The 20,422-nt window shown below is 37.5% G+C and overlaps 2 protein-coding genes across 3 annotated transcripts in view; one reads left to right on the forward strand and one right to left on the reverse strand.

Annotated features, from left to right (window-relative positions):
* The window catches only part of FBXL13 (F-box and leucine rich repeat protein 13), a 226,980-nt gene that overhangs the window by 70,024 nt on the left and 136,534 nt on the right, over nt 1-20,422 (reverse strand). For both annotated transcript variants that reach the window (XM_070787705.1, XM_019958626.2), the window contains 5 exons: nt 14,151-14,249; nt 13,486-13,603; nt 13,229-13,391; nt 6,258-6,377; nt 5,401-5,527 (listed from right to left, as the gene is read on the reverse strand). In XM_070787705.1, coding sequence (XP_070643806.1) covers nt 5,401-5,527; nt 6,258-6,377; nt 13,229-13,391; nt 13,486-13,603; nt 14,151-14,249 — 627 coding nt within the window. The remainder of the gene's footprint in view (nt 1-5,400; nt 5,528-6,257; nt 6,378-13,228; nt 13,392-13,485; nt 13,604-14,150; nt 14,250-20,422) is intronic.
* LRRC17 (leucine rich repeat containing 17) overlaps nt 17,280-20,422 on the forward strand; it is a 55,463-nt gene continuing 52,320 nt past the window's right edge. The window contains exons 1-2 of the mRNA XM_019958624.2: nt 17,280-17,378; nt 19,465-19,691. The gene's annotated coding sequence lies outside the window, so the exon portion shown is untranslated. The remainder of the gene's footprint in view (nt 17,379-19,464; nt 19,692-20,422) is intronic.

A 20,422-nucleotide genomic window follows, 5' to 3' on the forward strand; every position in this document is an offset into this window, starting at 1 on the left:
CAAGCATAGGCATGCTTTTGTGTTAGACTGGCTGAGTTAATAGATCCCTTTCTCTGCATCCTCTATCACTCCATCTTCCATACCATATTTAAATGAGTCACACTTACTCTTCCAAATCAGGCTGCAGGGAACAAATCTTACTCATATTTGGTATTGTAGAGCTCAGCATTTGTTCCTTAATTCAGTGAATATTTATCAAGCATCTACTACCCTCAGGATTCTGGGAAAACAGCAGTGAACAAAATTAAGTCTCAGCCTCATGGGTGTTACATTCTCGTGAGGGGACGCCTGGTGATGGCCTACACAATGGACACTTAGGGTGAACATTTTTCTAGTGCTGATGGTGAAAAATTTTGAAAATCAGGCAAATGAAAGAGTCTTCTTAAACCACTGTCTAAGCATATGTCTGGAACATAGCTCTGACTCATTTTTCCTTTAAACAAGTATGGGTGGTGACTAAGACAACCTAAGCAACAGATTTAACTGTCCTAACTGGGGATCCTGTGGTCTTCAGTAAATGATAATTCTCCTAACTAGCAGAAAACATGTTCCCATGTATGTGGAAATATAACCTTATATTCAAACAACCCTCTGGGGTAATAAGGAATGAATAACATCCTGCTGAATTAGACATTAAGAAAAGGCTATAGAAAATTAAAGATTTTTAAAGATACCATAAAATATCATCATATTAGTAAGCTATTTCCTTCACTTACAAACCCTATTCTCTTTATATTGGAAGATGAAAATTGATATCCTTCCTCTTTCTGTAAAATATGCTTATTAGACAACTTCCTAAGCAATTTTTATTCTTGGATGATGTAATAGATTAGTCACTATTTTTCTAAAAAGGAATGGCTAAAGACAATAAAATTATTAAAAGGAATGTATAAAGTTTGAAGTAACTGTTCTCTTCCTTGCTGTCCCCATTTAAATTAGTTTTCTCAGTTAAATATATTGCTTGATTTCTAAATATCTATAGTTTTTTCTTTGCTGATTACCTTCCTCATGAGCATCCATGATTTTCCAAACATAAAAGCCCATTACCCATGCAACCTTAAAGAGCTCTTCTACCTTCGAGTAGTAAATTTCACTGATTTCCCTGCTTATTTCTAGAGCTCTTCTACATCTCTGTATAGCTGTCTTACAGGTGACTCAAACTAAATATGCCTATTTCCCCAACCTGTAGCAATCCTTCTCCTCCCACTGTGGAAAGGACACAGCTCAGTAAGGGATACCACCAGTTATACAGCCACTCAAGCCAAAAATCTGGCATCGTCCTTGATTTTCTCCTTCTCTTCCTTACCTCCATATTCATTCTGTCTCTAGTTCCCATTGATTCTTTCTCCAAATGTCTCTCAAATCTGCTGTGTCAGCCTTACTACCATCTCCCTGGTTCTAGCCCTGATACTGACCCTCATAATTTTTCACCTGGATTACTGCTTTATAATCAGTCACTGACCATTTATGCTTAGTCACTCAGGCATGTCGGACTCTTTGTGACCCCCTGGACTGTACCCTGCCAAGCTTCTCTGTTCATGGGATTCTCCAAGCAAGAATACTGGAGTGGGTTGCCATTTCCTTCTCCAGGGGATCTTCCTGACCCAGGGATCGAACCCAGATCTCTGGCTTTACAGGTGGATTCTTTACTGCCTGGGCCACTAGAGAAGCCCTAGTGCGTTATTCCCATGTCTATCCAGCAGATAGAGTGATCTTTTCAAAATTTCAGTTTTAATACGTTATGGCCTAATTGACAATACTGAATGTCCTTTTATTGCCAACAAGGCAGAGAACAAATTCCTCACTGTGGCTTCTGGGCCCCTCGTGACCTGGCCCCTGCCTACCTGTCCAACATCATCTCTCACCACTCTCCTCAGAATCAAGCTATATCCAAATGTGCAGATGTCTTTAATGCCACCGTACTTTCAACCTCTTTATCTTTGTGCAAGCTGTTTCTGTGACTTACCACATACCCCTTCTCCTTCTCTTGTAAAAGAAGGTCTTCTCTGACTTTGATTTAGGTTAAGTTTCCTTTCTGTTTGTTTCCCGCACCCATCTCGTTTAATGACCATTGTTCCACACCTGTCTTCCACTAGCATATAAGGGCTAGGAGGAGGGGCCGAGTCTGTTTTCCTGATTCAGTACCCTTAGCACTAAGCACAATGTAGTCAGAATAAATATTTGTTAACTAAATATGTAGTATGATTCAAACTGAAAACACTATTGAAAAGAATCGTGAGTGAACATAATTATTAGAAAACATATTTTTTCCCAAAGGTATAAATGGTCACATTTGACCTCTGGTAATATCTGCAACATTCCAGAGTTTAAATCCTAAGTGTTAAATCTGTAGTCATATTTGCACTTCATCAGACCTACAGTCCAGGCTGGTATTAGCTGCCCAGTTTGACATCTGGGCTGACTCATTTTAATTTGGCTGTTTGAGGTTAGCTGCTGTTGTGCCTTGTGTTGTCAGTCATTTGCCTCTTAGGTCAGAATTTCACTGATTGGAAGGAAGAAAACAATAGCCTTCAGAAGACTAATTTTTCCATCTTTTAGCAGAAAACAACTAACTTTCTTCTCCACAAGTATTCTTTCAGATTGTTTAATTTTTTTTTTTACAAGAAAATAAAACAGTGAATGGGACTTGAGGCTATATCCCTAAACTTTATACTTATCCTCAGTTGATAAAAATGTTAATATATGATCTTTGAAAATAAAAACTGAGTTTTTCACAAATGCTGAAAGCTAAGATCGAGCATCTAAACCTCCTTTTGTGAATTCAACAATTGTTCACCAGATACTTCAGGTTGTGAGGAGTGCTGTGGTGGAATTATATTTTGATGTAATCATAATGTGCTTTGATCCTTCTCATTACCCTGTGATCCTTCAGACAACAGCTGGGCCTTCTGCTTGTATGTGTCAGGGAAGGGTTTTTACAGAACAGCACAGTAGAAAAACATCCTGGACTTAAAATTCTAAACCCTGAAAGACTTGGAGCATGACGTTTTTAAAAACCATATAATCAGTTGGAACATGTCTTCCACCCCCAGATTAGATAAAGAAACTATGCCAAGAGAAAAGACAGGGAGCAAAGAAGAGAAGAGGGGAGAGGAGAAGAGAAGGGAAAGGGGAGGGGAAGGGAGAGAGCAGAGCAGGAAGGAGGGGAGCTTGGAAGAAGAAGAGGGGAAGGGAGAGCCAGAGGGAAGCAAAAGGATGAGATGCTGGGGTACAGGGCCCACTTCCAGACCTTCCTGGGCTCTATCTCCTGATAGGTTGGGAATATAAGAGTACATGAGAACTCATTCTATCTTTCCCTCGTATGCTTGTGAAAAACAACAAGGGATCAGAGTTTCCCTATGCTCATCATTGTACCAGCTAAAATCTAATGAGGAAAATAAAAACAACTCTTGTTTGAAACTGAGGAAATATAATCGTGAGAGAAAACTGACTAATAGGTATTAGACACCTTAGGAGCCTAATGGAATAAGGACAAAATCTAGATATTAGCAGTAGCAGGAAGCCAGTACCATGCCTATGCTGGAAGGACAATGGAAAGAGATAGTGTTTCTGACAGCCCAAAGTCCAAGGTCATGTGGGAAACTGGAACCACAACAATCCTGACCAAAGGGAGTAGATCACAAAAGAAATGCAGCTGATAATAATAATGCAGGGAAAGGTGGACAAAAACCCTGGCCTCTCTCTGCTTCCGACCCTCCTGTTGTTCATAGATACTTTACAAGCACCAAACCCAGCTGGAATCTAACTGACATGTCAGCCACTCTGTAGGAGAGTAAGAAGGGTGAGGCATGGGTCTGAGAACAAATACACCCAGATGTAAAAGTGGGAAATGTCTGCAGGGGATGTCTGGGACTGTGGGCCTAAGAAGGCCTCACAGAGTCCCACACCTCAGGATGACCCAAAGGGGCCCAGAGCAAGGCACATACGACAAAGGAGCCCCAAAACTTGAGGGGACCTTGGAGCTGGGACAGGTAATATAGATCTGGGATTTCCCTGGAAGGAAACCAAAGACCAGATGGGCTGTCAAAAGACAGCATTGAGAAGACCAGGCTTGATTTCACCGTAATGAGTTGACTACATGTAACTATCCCAACTTCCCCATCTCATTCTACATTTAGACAAGACTCCAACACTCCTTAGTTGGTAAAGAAGCTGCCTGCAATGCCAGAGACGTAGGTTTGGTTCCTGGGTTGGGAAGATCCCCTGGAGAAGGAAATGACAAACCACTCCAGTATTCTTGCCTGGAGAATCCCATGGACAGAGGAGCCTGGCAGGCTACAGTCCATGGGGTCGCAAGATTCAGACACAACTTAGCAACTAAACCACCACCAACAACAACATTCCAAGAAAGAGGAGAGGAGACCAGCTAGCAGAATGGAGGCCAAATCTAAATTCACTCTTAGGTAAAGAAGAGAAAGAACTGTACCAATAAACACACACAGTTCTTTATTTAAAAGAGGCTACTGAATGTGGGGGAAAGATGGACATATAACACAGGTATCAGTAATGTGGTGAGAAAGAGGTCATGGTAAAGGAAACACTGAGGTGCAGATGTACACAGAGAAGTTGCTGTATTTGCCTGTATGGTAGGACTTCTCAGAGAAGGCCTCAGAGACAGTGGTATCTGATGAGACTGAGGGATGACTAGGGATTTAGCAAGCACATGGGGGAGAGATCCTCACCTCTGTTGTCTTCTTCTGTCCCTCCTAATGCTCTGATTTCAAGAGAAGCCAGCATATTTATTGTCTAACTGCAGTCCATTAAAGTCTTTCAGAAACATGACAAATCTCTGGATTTATCTTCATTTTGAATGGAGCAGTGCTGGAAAGGTAGGATGGGTGTGACCTGTGTTTCAGCTCTAATGAGTAGCTACAGCAGCTTGCAGGAAATTAGTTTCTTAAAATATATCCTTTTATAGATTTGAAGAGGCCATTTTTATTCCCCCTCTTGTTTTCATTTTTTAAAAACTTATTTTTTATTGAGGAGGCCATTTTTAGATTTCAGTTTTGAACTAGAGACTTGGATCTAAAAGCACAAAGTAGTCTTTTGGAATGTGTAATCCACAAGGGAAATATATTTAAGCGATCTAAAATATATCTTCACAATGAGCAAATGTCCATAGTTGAAACAAATTTCAGATCTAACAGTCTGATCTGTCAGGACTTTCCTGCAAATATTGTATTTTGCCATTTTTTGAAGTAGAAACAAAACCATTGATTTACAAATAACCTCAACCATCACTATTCCAGAAAAAAATTTCCCAAACTTACCCTTTATAATCCAATAATTTAAGAAATAAATAATTGTTGTTCTCTCCATTGTTTACAAAATAGAAATGATTGTGTTACAGAAAACAATAGAAGTCTTTTTTTTTCTTACCTCATTAGAGATGTCTGTTCCAGAGAGATCAACCGATACCAACGAAAAGATGTTTGCAATAAATTCAACTCCTAGGTCAGTCAGATGTTCACAATTTCGTAAATTCAAGTAGTTTAAATTATAGCACCTGAAAGAAAGTAGCATGAAAAATTACCTTAAACTTTTCATCACCCTGTCAAATAGCAATTTCTTTGCATAAAAACCATCTGGGGAAAGCAAATGCTATTTAAACAAGGATTTTATTTTTCTCATCATAATGTTAATGTTAATAGTAAGCTTAAAAGTGGACAATACACAGCTGAGTGAAATATTTTTTCTGTGATTTCATTTCATATTTCAATTTCTGATAAGAAAAAAATATTGCATGCATGCAAAAAAACTCATATATATAAATACCAAGATGAATAACCACTAAAAGGACAAATTTAAATCTCTCCTTTTCCTTACACATTTACTACAAGAATTGAACTTCACCCTGTAGTGTACACAAGACCTTTGACAAGTAAAGAGGATCAAGAATAAATTCACCCACTAGAATATCCCTTGGGATACACTGGAGTAAAGGTTTCCATAGAGACAATGTCCTTGAAAAAGACACGTAAGTCACCCAGGTATAGCTATTTATAACTTCTTGAGTGATTCCATCTCAAACTTTCTCCAAGGTGATATTAGTAATAAACAGAGATAGAAAATATTAATCTATGACTCCAATATCTTACTTGGTTTAACCGAATATTGGACCAGCTTCTAGGCATCCCTGATATTTTCCAAATGGCTTCAAAAGTCCATCTCTGATCTCTCATATCAACAGATATACAGCTACTAATAATATATGTAATATTATTGTTTTATCGTACCGTTCTGATAGTTTTGCCATGGAGGCATCACCCAGGTGGATACAGTTACTTAAGTTTAATTCTCTTATCTTTGTGCTTGCAGGACCATCAAGAAATTGCTTTAGTCCCGTATCACCAATTCTGTAGGAAAGAAAAAGGAAAGCTCTACATGTGATTTTATGTATAAATATGTACAGTACTATTAAAATAAGAGCTACTACATCCAGTACATTTCAGAATGGCAAGGTAATATCTATATCTGGTATTTTGTCCACATTTGTAAACCAAATTTGGTTATATAGCTTTTACTTTAATATAAAATATACAAATGATAGTAATAGATGTATTAATAAAAATGCTATTCCTGTTCATTTGTTCATTTAATTAGGTGGCATGACTATTAATAAAACAGATGGCCTGCAAAGTTTCTTCCCTGAAGTTAAAATCTGATCATGTTAAATAGTGCCTGTTGCAATCTCCTGCAAAAGAAAAAGACCAAAACTTAGGATACGGAGAACCAATACTTACAATCAAACTACTATCAAAATCTTGGAGGAATTTCCACTAAGCACAAGTCAGTTTAGCTGGACTAGAAAAAACCCCAGTAAGTTACGTATAGATCCTTTCTGAAGCAGACAAAACCTGATGCTGTAGGAAGACCTTGATCTCAGCCTTCCCACACTGTCCTTAATCAGAGACACCTGTGTGTCAGTGCCACCCCCTCCCATAAGTCCTGCTTTATAACCACTCTCTAAATTATAGTCAACAAGAAACACACTTTTAATAAAATGACAACAAGAAGAAAATTGTGAAGTAGCATTGCTGCAGCTGCGGCTGCTAAGTCGCTTCAGTCGTGTCCGACTCTGTGCGACCCCATAGACGGCAGCCCACCAGGCTCCCCCGTCCCTGGGATTCTCCAGGCAAGAACACTGGAGTGGTTGCCATTTCCTTCTCCAATGCAGGAAAGTGAAAAGTGAAAGTGAAGTCATTCAGTCGTGCCCAAGTCTTAGTGACCCCATGGACTGCAGCCTACTAGGCTCTCCATCCATGGGATTTTCCAGGCAAGAATATTGGAGTGGGTTACCATCGCCTTCAAAGCAAATTAAATAAAATTAACACAGGGAAGGCAATTCAGTTAAAATTCTATGCTAGTAAAAATATTAAGTAAGACTAACAGGGTAGTTTTATATTGATTAGGATTAACCCTCAATGAAGAGAATATGGATGGATGTGGAATTTGGAGATCATATTCTTTCCTGCCATGAAATTATGTACAATGAAATGGTGTAATAATGTGGCAATTTAAAATATGTGTGTGATCTAGCAACTTATGAACATGTTATGTGTTAAAAAAATCTTACTATCCATTGAAATTAACACAACATTGTAAATCAACTATACTTCAATAAAATAAATTTTTTAAAAAATCAGATTGGTCTTGGATTTCTTCTCTGCAAGAGAAATACCAAACATATAAATATAACAGTATAAACAGTGTTAATAAAATATCAATTATAAATATATTTTCTGTTACAGAGGAAAAATCCAAGGCCAATCTGACTTTTTTTTCTGGTAATTTGATTTTTTTTTTTTTAGCATTTTAAATCAATTTATTTGCTTCAGAACATTTATAGTCAATTCCGGGCTTCCTGGGTAGCTCAGCTGGTAAAGAATCCTCCTGCAATGCAGGAGACCCTGGTTTGATTCCTGGGTCAGGAAGATCCCCTGGAGGAGGGCTTGGCAATCCACTCCAGTATTCTTGCCTGAAGAATCCCCATGGACAGAGGAGCCAGGCGGGCTACAGTCCATAGGGTCGCAAAGAGTCGGACACGACTGAGCAACTAAACACACACACACAGGCAAAATCATGTTTATGGTCATTTGGTAAATGGTCATATGGTAAATTGGTAAATGGTCATATGGTAAATCAAATCTTAACTCTAAATTTTGGTTGCCTTTGAATATGGATTACAAATTTCTGAATATTAAGTATATTCATAAGCCTAATCATAAAAAACTAAGTCATCCTACAATCTTTTAAAAAATTACCTTTTAACCAAATAATTCTTATAAATACTACTATGAAGACAAAAATCCAAGTCATGACTTTTTATGCAACATATAGTGTTAGTCGCTCGGTCATGTCTGACTTTGCAAAACATGGGCTGAAGCCTGCCAGGCTCCTCTGTCCATGGAATTCTCTAGGCAAGAATACTGGAGTGGGTAGCCATTCCCTTCTTTAGGGGATCTTCTGGACCCACGGATCAAACCCGGGTCTCCTGCATTACAGGCAGATTCTTAACCATCTAAACTAGCAGGGAAGCCCCTTCATGCAAACATAATATAGCATAAATACAAACTGAAGGAAAAATAATTAGGAATTCAAAAAGAACATAATTAAGGTACAATTTTGTATTAGACTTGGCTTTTGACAAACAAAAATGGGTCATGAAAATTAATATAATTAATGTAATTTAAATTCCATGGACTATTAAAGTATATTCAACATGATAAACAACTTAACCATCAACTTTCCCATCAGCCTTACCCCTAAATAAAGACTCCAAAAGATAGAGGTCACATTTTTGTACCATGATGTTATAAAACTAAACGTTAGTTACAAAATTATAATTAAACTACTTAGATATCTGAATACATTTTTAGTAAAAAAGTCTTGGACAAAGAAAGAGAAACTCAAGTAGGTATTATAAAACTATATATCTTTCCAAAATTTATGTATTTAACATAATTTCAATTACTATCTCAATAGGATTTTTTTCTGAAATGTGACAAAAGTATTCCAACATTCATTTGGAAGAATAAACTGGCAAAAATATCTAATAATTTAAAAGAAGACAACTCATGAAGAGAATTTCAGTCTGTTAGATATTAGAATATATTTTGTTGTTGTTCAGTCGCCCAGTCCTGTCTGACGCTTTGCAATCCCATGGACTGCAGCATGCCAGACTTCCCCGTCCCTCACCATCTCTCAGAGTGCCCAAGTTCATGTTCATTGGATCGGTGATGCCATCCAGCTGTCTCATCCTCTGATGCCCTCTTCTCTTTCTGCCCTCAATCTTTCCCAGCATCAGGGACTTTTCCAATGAGTCATCTGTTCACATCAGATGACCACAATACTGGAGCTTCAGCTTTGGCATCAGTCCTTCCAGTGAATATTCAGGGTTGTTCTCCCTTAAGATTGACTGGTTTGCTCTCCTTGCTGTTCGAGGGACTTTCAGGAGTCTTCCCAGCATCACAGTTCAAAGGCATCAATTCTTTGGCATTCTGCCTTCTTTATGGTCCAGCTCTCTCAAACATATGTGACCACTGGGAAGACCATAGCCTTGATTATGTGAACCTTTGTCAGCAGAGTAATGTCTCTGCTTTTCAATACACTGTCTAGGTTTGTCATCGCTTTCCTGGCAAGAAGCAATCATCTTCTGATTTCATGGACTTCCCTGGTAGCTCAGATGGTAAAGAATTTATTAAAGTATAATGATAATAGATAACACTTACTGAGTGTTTATTAAGTGTCAGACACTATTCTAAACATATTATATGAATTGATTTATTTTATCCTCACAACAATCCTGAGTATATACTCTTTATTTCCCCCATTTTTACAGATAAAATACTGTGCAAGATTAGATAGAAGATAGATGAATGATTGAAAGAGAAAAAATTGCCTGAAAACACACGTTTATACACACACACACACATACACATACTGACATGAGTCTGTGTTTATATGTATGTATATATAAATGTATATGATAGTCCAGGAAGCATAAATGTCAATAGAAAGGATTATTTCACATAATGGCCAAGCTGATGAGTTAATGTAGTTAGTTGTAAACCTGGCTGTGCATCAAAAGCACCCATGTTGCTTTTTTCAAAAATATGGAAGTTGGTGTTCCATCGGTAGATATTCAGATTCAGTAGCTCTGGGATAGAGCTTGGGCATGTGTAGTTTTATTCAGCTCTCCAGGTGATTCTGATGCTCTGGAATTTTCATTTTAAATCATGAATATTTTTAAAATGTAGCTTTCAAAAATAAATAAATAAATAAATAAAATGTAGCTTTCTATTACTGATTCCTAATATAATTGCTCTGTAGTAAGAGAATATAGTTTCTTGATACCAGTACTATAAAAGTTGTGAGGACTTGCTTTAAAACTTTATACACAGTCCATTTTTTGAAGGATTGATATGTGGTTGAGAAAAATATATGCTTTGATTTCTCAAATTTCCCATTTTAAGTGTATCTTCTATAGATGAATTTTTAAAAATCTAATCTAAAACTCTAATATTAAACCTCCCCTATCTTGTTATACTCTATTATATTTTTCTTTTTATTTTTTCACTCTGCTACCATATCTTCAGTTATCATCCAATTTTGTATTTCTCTCTTCACTGAGTTCTAGTCTGCTGATTAGCAATCCATTTTATTTCAATAACTATATCATATTTATTTATTTCTAAAAGTTAGTTTTTCAAGTTGTTGTTGTACAGTCATTAAGCCATGTCTGACTCTTTGCGACCCCATGGACTGCAGCACACTGATCTTCCCTGTCCTTTACTATTTCCTGGAGTTTGCTCAAACTCTTATCCATTGAATCAGTGATGCCATCCAACCATCTCATCTTCTGTCGTCACCTTCTCCTCCTGTCTTCAATCTTTGCCAGCATCAGGGTCTTTTCCAAAGAGTTGGCTCTTTGTATCAAGTAGCCAAAGTATTAGAGCTTCAGCTTCAGCATTAGTCCTTCCAGTGAATATTCAGGGTTTATTTCCTTTAAGATTGACTGGTTTTATCTCCTTGCTGTCCAAGGAACTCTTGAGAGTCTTCTATAGTACCACAGTTTGAAAGTATCAGTTCTTTGGCACTCAGCCTTCTTTATGGTCAAACTCTCACATCCATACTTAACTACTGGAAAAACCATAGCTTTGATTATATGGACCTTTGTAGTCAAAGTGATGTCTCTGCTTTTCAGTATGTTCTGTAGGTTTGTCATAGGTTTGTCACATTTTCTTCCAAGGAGCCAATGTCTACTTCCATGGCTAGTCTAGTTATTTTTATCATATTTTGTTGCCTGCTCATATTTCTGGTTCCATTATCTATTTATTCAAACATTTTACACATAGTTACTTAATATTCTATGATTAATTCTTCTAATATCTGAATTACTTAGCTCAAATGTATACTGCATATCTTTGTACACTTGATGACTCATACCTTCATACATTTGATGGTCTTTAATTGTGAGCATCTATTTATTTGATCTTAACCTATGGGAACCCTGGATGCTTAAAGAGAAGATGCTTTCCTTCAAAAAAGCTTGCAGATAACTTCTTCCAGGGGCTTGGGTACTATCTACTTGAGACTGTTTTGTCCCTTTTGAAGGGTCCAAACACTGCAGAAGTCTCATCCTGCTTCCCTATCTTGAGTCTTACTAAAATTGATTATCTCAATGTCAGTGTTGAACATTTATGCTAATAGCAGCTCCACCTTTTATGTTTGCTTGCCCTCCACTTTCCATCTCAGAGAGTCTGCTCATTGAGAGGATGGTGATGAATCATGAACTGCATATTTCTCTTACTCTTTGTAGGCTCAGCAATGTATTGGAAGTATGTTTCATCAAGAATCTAAATTGTTTGTATTAATAGCAAGGAGTCCTTTGAAGTGTTTTGTCAACTATACTGCTAGAAGCATAAAAACCTCCATTTATTTTTAAAATTAATTAACCTACAGAAGCCTGAGTGAAATATATGACTGCAATTCAATTTTATTTCATGTTAATACAAATAGGATTAACTGTTATGTTCTTAGTTGCTCAATTGTGTCCGACTCTTTGCGACCCCATGGACTGCAGCCCACCAGCTTCCTCTGTCCATGGGGATTCTCCAGGCAAGAATATTGGAATGGGTTGCCATGCCCTCCTCCAGGGGAATCTTCCCAACCCAAGGATAGAACCCAGGTCTCCCGTACTGCAGGTGGATTCTTTACCAGCTGAGCCACCAGGGAAGTCCATTAGCTGTTGTATAATAGCTTCCATATTGTGCTTCCATCATGATGCCAGCTTGTTCATGAGCTTGCAACTACAAGATATCAGCTGGGGCTTTAGTCATCTGCAGGATTTACTGAGTGTGGAGGATCTGCTTCTAAATTCACTTACATGTCTGTTGGTAGGAGGCCTCAATTCCTTATTGGCTATTAACTAGAGGCTTCCTTTCCTAATCCAGGTTTCCCCGTTTCAAATCCTGTCTTTGCCTTCCCTCCCAACCCTCGGTGCCTCCCTATTTTAATAATAGGAACTATGGGTTAAGACTTTGTTTGGCTTAGCTTATTACTCTAACTTGTCTTATGTTATACAAACTATTAACCAATTTCTTTGTAATCACATGCTGTTTTGTTATCTTCTGGCCCCATAATATTTTAAGAAATTTACATAGGAAAGAGGCTGAGATATCAATTGGGGAAGACATTTTATCAAGAATTTGATCCTTGCCCCCCTGAGAATGCCAGGTCAGAAGCCTATTTGTAACTCAGGTGAAAAAAACGGTTTCAGTAAGAACTTGCCATCTGTGAGCAGATCCACACAGAGGAAAAATCTAACTAGTACCCAAGAGTAAACACTTCAGTAAGATTGGTTCTTCATAGGCAAGTCAGAAAGTCCATTTGGGAAAAAGACCTATTAACTGAACTAGCTGTGAGAACCTTCACTAGGATAAGTAGCCCACAAATGTTCTAGTGAATTCGTTTAATCTTACAAGAGCCTGTGACTCCACATATCCTGAGCATTCCCTGATCATCTCCCCGTGCCCACATATAACTAGTCTGGGTTGGGTGCCCCTCCTTTGTTTTACCACAGAATTCTGCACTTACCTCTACTTAGATCCCTGACTTTCATGTTTACTATACTGACCAATGAACATCTTGAGGAAGCTTGGAACATTCTAGATAATCAGTGTTTCTTGACTGAATGACTGTTTACCTTACACAGTTTGCCAGATTCAACACAGTGAGATGCTTCAAAGGTGAGAGTGATTTGAGGCTACCATCTGTTATTCCCTTGCAGTCTACCATGTAAATGTGACTGATGTTTGGATAACTCTTGTCTATAAGTTTGAAGCATGCATCAGTAATCCTTTTATTTCCTGTTTAAAAAAAAGAAAAAGTTAAGGATTGTATTTGAATCACCACAAGATTAAAAGTAAAAATTAATGCTAAACTACTTTTTATATCTCACACCTTCAAATCGGATCTTTTTGATGTCACAACCAGAAAGAGCTTTGAAAGCACTATCGGAAATATGTGGTGCGCCAATGAGGACTACTGATGAAATACGATGGCATTTCTCAACTAAAGCCTTTAGAAGGGAAAAAATAAAAGGTTAATCAGATTATATAGAACACATTTGTCAAAGTCATGAGATTATTTTTTCTCTCAGTCTTTTCAAAAACGGACACATTAACTATTAAGTTGTCCTGTTGTCAAAGAAAATGGGAACTTTTACTTTTTCCAATATACTTTACTACACTTACATTTGAGTAATGTGTAGGAATCAACTAAATGATATCACAAAAGATAGGAATGCATGAGACAATGGAATGCTGAAAGAAATCAGAACCTTTAGAAGCTTAACATGTAGAACCAGATTTAAGGTTTATGCTTAAGCTTACATATGATTTTATAAGATTTGATTGCAATATCATTGAAATAAAAATATCCTAAATGTGAAATGAAGTTTCTTAGGGTATTTAAAGATTCAAATGTTCAAATGTGTGTGTAAATTTCATAATTATATAACATCAACTGCAATGAAAAGCCCATTCATATTTTTCAATAATTCAAGCCACTAGAAAATATGCCTACCAAATGGGACTGAGAAGAAAATGTAGTTTCCAAATACCTACTTTTACACAGTTGTCCGTCAGAGTTGGCATGTCATTGATAGTCAGGTGCATTATCCCACTGCAGCTGTTTGCAATGTTCCTGAAGCCTTGAACTGAAATCTGAATTGTACAAAGTTGGTGAAAATGATGGGAGAACCCATTAGCATCACCTCTAATAAAATCCAAAGATAGTAATAACCAAAGATGTGTTATGATTGGTTTACTGTGTTTTAAAATTGAAATCATAACATGCTGTAGACATAAAAAGGAAACACATATTCTAATCTTGATTTCTTTATTTTATTTTTTATATGTATGTTTTGTGAAATGATCACCAGGGTAAGCCTATTTAACTTGTTATTCTATTTTGTATTGAAGTAAAATTCATATAACATAAAATTAGTCACTTAAAGTCTCTTAACTAAGGAGAAATATCAATAACCTCAGATACACAGATGACACCACCCTTATGGCAGGAAGTGAAGAAGAACTAAAGAGCCTCTTGATGAAAGTGAAAGAGGAGAGTGAAAAAGTTGGCTTACAGCTCAACGTTCAGAAAACTAAGATCATGGCATCCAGTCCCATCACTTCATGGCAAATAGATGGGGAAACAGTGGAAACAGTGTCAGACTTTATTTTTCTGGGCTCCAAAATCACTGCAGATGGTGATTTCAGCCATGAAATTAAAAGACACTTACTCCTTGGAAGGAAAGTTATGACCAACCTAGACAGCATATTAAAAAGCAGAGACATCACTTTGTCAACAAAGGTCAGTCTAATCAAGGCTATGGTTTTTCCATTGGTCATGTATAGATGTGAGAGTTGGACTATAAAGAAAGCTGAGCACTGAAGAATTGATGCTTTTGAACTGTGGTGTTGGAGAAGACTCTTGAGAGTCCTTTGGACTGCAGGGAGATCCAACCAGTCCATCCTAAAGGAGATCAGTCCTGGATATTCATTGAAGGGACTGATGTTGAAGCTGAAACTCCAATACTTTGACCACCTGATGCAAAGAGCTGACTCATTGGAAAAGACCCTGATGCTGGGAAAGATTGAGGGTGGGAGGAGAAGGGGATGACAGAGGATGAGATGGTTGGACGGCATCACTGACTCAATGGACATGGGTTTGGGTGGACTCCGGGAGTTGGTGATGGACAGGGATGCCTGGCATGCTGTGGTTCATGGGGTCGCAAAGAGTCGGAGACAACTGAGCAACTGAACTGAACTGAAGTAATCATAGTTTTGAATAGTCACAACTTCTATGTAGTTTCAAAACATATTTATCACCCTAAAAAAAATCCTTTTACGTATTAAGAAGTTGCTCCCCATACACACCTTCCCTAGCCCCTGGCAATCACTAATCTGTTTTCTGTCTCTATGGATTTACCTACTGTAAATATTTCTTACAAGTGGAATTATGCAGTATGCGGTCATTTTGTGTCCAGTTTCTTTCACTTGCCCTGATGTTTTTGAAGTTCAAAATGTATGTGTCAGTACCTTATTCCTTTTTATGGCTGAATAATATTCCATTTTATGGAGATACCACATTTTGTTTATCCACTTATCTGTTTTAGATCTTTTGGATATTTTGAATAGTGCTGCTGTGAACATACATGTACATCTATTTGTTTGAATACCAGTTTTAAATTCCTTTGGGTATACACCTAGGAGTGAGATTGCCAGATCATATGGTAATTCTACTTTTAACTTTTTAAAGAACCATCAAAATACTTTCTACAGTGGCTGTACTATTTTACATTCTCACCAGCAATCTACAAGGGTCCTAATTTCTCCACATCTTTGCCAAAACTTATTTTTTATTTTTTCATATTTTCCTTTTTCAAAAAATTTCCTGAGTTTGAAGTAGTACCTCATTGTAATTTTGATGTGCATCCCCCTAATGACATATGCATTGCAGGCAGATTTTTTACCAGGTGGATACTGGAGTGAGTAGCTTATCCCTTTTCCAGCAGATCTTCCTGACCCAGGAATTGAACTGGGGTCTCCTACATTGCAGGCAGATTCTTTACCAGCTGAGCTACCACGGAAGCCCAATGACTAATGAAATTGAAATTTTTTCATGTGCTTATTAGTCATTTGAATGTCTTCTTTAGGAAAATGTCTATTCAAGTCCTTTGACTATTTTTTAATTGGTCATTTGTCATTTGTTGAGTTATAAGAGTTCCTGTATATTCTGCTTTCTAGACCCCTGGATATATGACTTGGAAATATTTTGTTCATTCTTTAGGTTGTCTTTTCACTTTTTAATAATGTCCTTTGATACACAAGTTTTTTACTTTGATGAAGTCCATTTTCTCAGCTTTTTCTTTTGTTGCTTATGCTTTTGATGTCATATCTAATAATCCATTGCTAAATCTAAGGTCATGTGGATTTATTCTCAGTGTTTTCTTCTAAGTGTTGTCATTTTAGTTCATATTTAGGTCATTGGTCCATTTTCAGTTAATTTTTGTATATAGTATGAGGTAGGGAACCTACTTCATTTTTTCATGGATAATCCAGTTGTCCAGCACCAGCTGTTGAAGAGAATACTCTTTCCCCAACTGCATGGGCTTGGCATCTGTGTTGGAAATCAGTTGGCCATAACAGTATAGATTAATGGACCCTCAATTCTACATGTCTGTCCTGTGGCAGTACCACACCATTTTGATCACTATAGCTTTGTATGTTGATTTCTTTCAGCTATCATTATCTACATTAATAGAAGCAACAGTGGTAGAGAGTGTTCAAAAATAGTTACTGGTCAAAAGACCAAATATATTTCCCTATGAATTATCTTAAAATAACATTGTTATTTAGACTTCATTTCCTAACAAATGGTCATGGATGGGCCATAAGATGATGCTCTGATTCAGTAATGGGAGAGTAAGACTCTTTCCAAAAACAAATATCAAGGGGAACTCTCGTACCAAGTCATCTTCACAATATGACAGGGAGATAGAGGAATAGCAGCCATATATATTATGATCTCAATGTTGTTTTAAAAAATATATATGTCACAGACAAATAGACAAAAAACTAGAAACATTTCAAAATATTGTTTATCTTTGGATACTGAGCTCATGAATGACTTTTATTTTCTTTTGTGTTTTAAAAATCTTATTTAATGAGCATATAATTCTTCTGTAATCAGAAAAATTGAATAAAAGGAAAGAAGAAGGAAATTCAATCCTCTTCCTCACAGAGTCGGCTTGCAGTCACATACTTAAAGAAATCTAATGTATGCTGAAAGTGAGTATCTACTGAAGACTTCTGCTTCAGGACATGGTCCTTTTAACTTGTTAAAAAGCCAAGCCTCTAGGTGATATTTGGCCTAAAAGTGTCCTGTTAGATGATTTCAAAGACTTCCTGCTAAAGCTCAGGAAAACATTTGTTGAATTCCTCTTACTCCTACTCCTCACTCATGGACTGGAAGAAAAGTTTCTGATCATAGGATCCAAAATGTTCCATGAGAGGCTGTGGTGAGCTCTAGGAGCCTAGTAGGGCTCATAATAGCTATCATTTAAGTAACACTTATTGTTTACCAGGCACTTTTTAAGGCAGTTTTCATATTGTTATTCAGTTACTCAAACATGTCCAACTCTGCAATTCCATGCACTTCAGCATGCCAGGCTTCCCAGTCCTTCACTGTCTCCCAGAATTTCCTCAGATTCATGTCCATTGAGTCGGTGATGCTATCCAACATCTTATCCTCTGCTGCCCTTTTCTCCTTTTATGATCAATCTTTCCCAGCATCAGGGTCTTTTCCAATGAGTTGGATCTTCACATAAGGTGGCCAAAATATTAGAGCTTCAGCTCCAATATATTTTCACATAACTGGTCTGTGTCATCCTCACAAGCACCCATTATGATGTGGGTCCTAATGCTACTGTATTAGTCTGGGTTCCCCAGAAAAACAAATCCAATAGGAGACAAGTAGATAGATAGATAGACAGACAGACAAACAGATGGAAAGGGAGGAAGGAAGAAAAAAAATGCATACATAGATACATAGATAAAGTTCTTATAAGGAACTGGCTCAAACAAAAATAGGGGCTAAAAAGTCCCAAGATCTGCAGTTGGTAAGCTGAAGAACCAGGAGAGCTGAAGGTATTGTCTGAAGACAGGCAAAGACTGATGTCCTAGCTTGAAGACAGGCATAGAGAGTGTATTTTCCTTCTCAGCCTTTTTGTTCTATTCAGACACTCAACAGATTAGATGAGACCCACCTACATTGAGGAAGGCAATCTGCTGTAGTCAGTCTACTATTTAAATATTGATCTCATACAGAAACAGCCTCATGGACAAACCTAGAATAATATTTATCCAAAAAACTGAGCACCCACGGCCCATTCAAGTAGACACACTAAAATTAACATCACAGCTTCCTTGAATATTTTGAACATTGACTTTTCCTAGACTCATGGTTAATGCTCTTTTTGCTCTTGGCTGCTTTCCTGGCTGTTCATCTAAGCTTGCCTGGCCACACTTTTATCCAGATCAGCATCTTTGAGACCATCCACCCCATCTGGAACCACTAACTGTTTGACTCATACATAACTAAAAAGAAAGCCCTAAGACCTTATTTTTGCCCCATATTTTCAAGTTAAAACACAAAGTCTCAAGTCTTAAAATTTTAATTCTAAATATTTAATTAAGGAACTTAGGCAATCATAAAGGAAATCAGTCCTGAATATTCATTGGAAGGACTGATGCTGAAGCTCCAATACTTTGGCCACCTGATGCGAAGAACTGACTCACTGGAAAAGACCCTGATGCTGGGAAAGATTGAAGGCAGGAGGAGAAGGGGATGACAGAGGATGCGATGGTTGGATGGCATCACTGACTCGATGGACAGGAGTTTGAGCAAGCTCCAGGAGTTGGTGATGGACAGGGAATCCTGGTGTGCTGCAGTCCATGGGGTCACAAAGAGTCGAACACGACTGAGCGACTGAACTGGACTGAGTGTCCTAAAGTTAAAGCTTGAAATTGGTAGAGGAAACATTCCATTTTTTAAAATATTTTAGTGAAGTATAGAGTTGATTTACAATGTTGGGTCAATTTCTGCTGTACAGCAAAGTGAGTCAGATATATATATTCTTTTCTGTTCTTTTCCATTATGATTTATTACAGTATATTGAATAGAGTTCCTTGTGCTCTACAGCAGGACCATGTTGTTTATCCAGCCTATCCCAAACTCCCAGTCAAAAATTCCATTTTTAATGCTTGTATATGAGTATTATTTAACTTGTATAGCCTAAATTTTATTCTTTAGACTGTATAACTTAATTTTTATTATTTAACTTGTGGTAGCTTTGTGACCAATCATGTTTTTCAGCACTGTGAAAGTTCTCACAGAGGATGTGTGATTATACTATGTTGTGAAAGGTCTCATAACTGACTGCTCACACTTAAAAGACACGCTACAAAATGTCTGGAGGCAGGAACAGTAAAAGAAGAGAGGCTGTTCTAAGGAGCTGAGACTTCTATAGACTGAGGTAGCCCTAAGAGATGAGGAAATGGAGACTCAGATCTCTTGATCGATTTTCTCCAGATTACAGATTGGTAAGTAGAGCAAGAATACAGATGTACAAATTCTTAATCCAGTACTCCTTCTGATTAACATTCTTCAACAATAACATCCAGTTCAACTGTTCCATCCCAGCTTCCAGAGCTCTTCAAACTTCGTCATTCCGGCCAGAAAGGCATCCAACTTCTCCAGTACTCAGTGGACCTGTCTGCTCTTTGTCTGACCTTGTAACCTTTCTCCACCCCTTTCGCTTTTCATCTAGTCAAGCCTTAGCTATTCCTCAAGTCCCAGTGACTCCAGCCCTATCCTGCTACCTTTCATCTCTCGCCCTTATAGGTTTATAACTATTTTAGCATATAACATTCCTATAATCTGTGCATGTTTTATTTCCCCCAAGGAGATGATTTTATACTCTTTTTCTTTTAAACTTCTTACTGTGTTGAATAACTATTAGGGGATAGATGAATTAAATTTAGGAGTAAGACCAAGTCTGGGAAAGAGTACAGATTTTGGCTACAGACAAGATTGAAAATGATTCAAAGTTGAAGGTAAAGCACAAGCAGAGGCAAAGCAGTGGGAGTACTTGGCTTAGATGAAGTGGCAAGACCACCCTTGGGATGAATAAGAAAAGCTTAGTAGGTAAAGAGGGAGGAAAAACTAATGGAAGACCCATAAGACAAAAATTAGGTATTTCATATTGTACTGCCATGGATTCTTGAATAAGTTTTCCATAAATACTCGCAGGGAAAAGTCCAGGGGAGATAAA

The sequence above is a fragment of the Bos indicus genome, chromosome 4, assembly GCF_029378745.1.
Source record: "Bos indicus isolate NIAB-ARS_2022 breed Sahiwal x Tharparkar chromosome 4, NIAB-ARS_B.indTharparkar_mat_pri_1.0, whole genome shotgun sequence".
Classification (NCBI taxonomy): Eukaryota; Metazoa; Chordata; class Mammalia; order Artiodactyla; family Bovidae; genus Bos; species Bos indicus.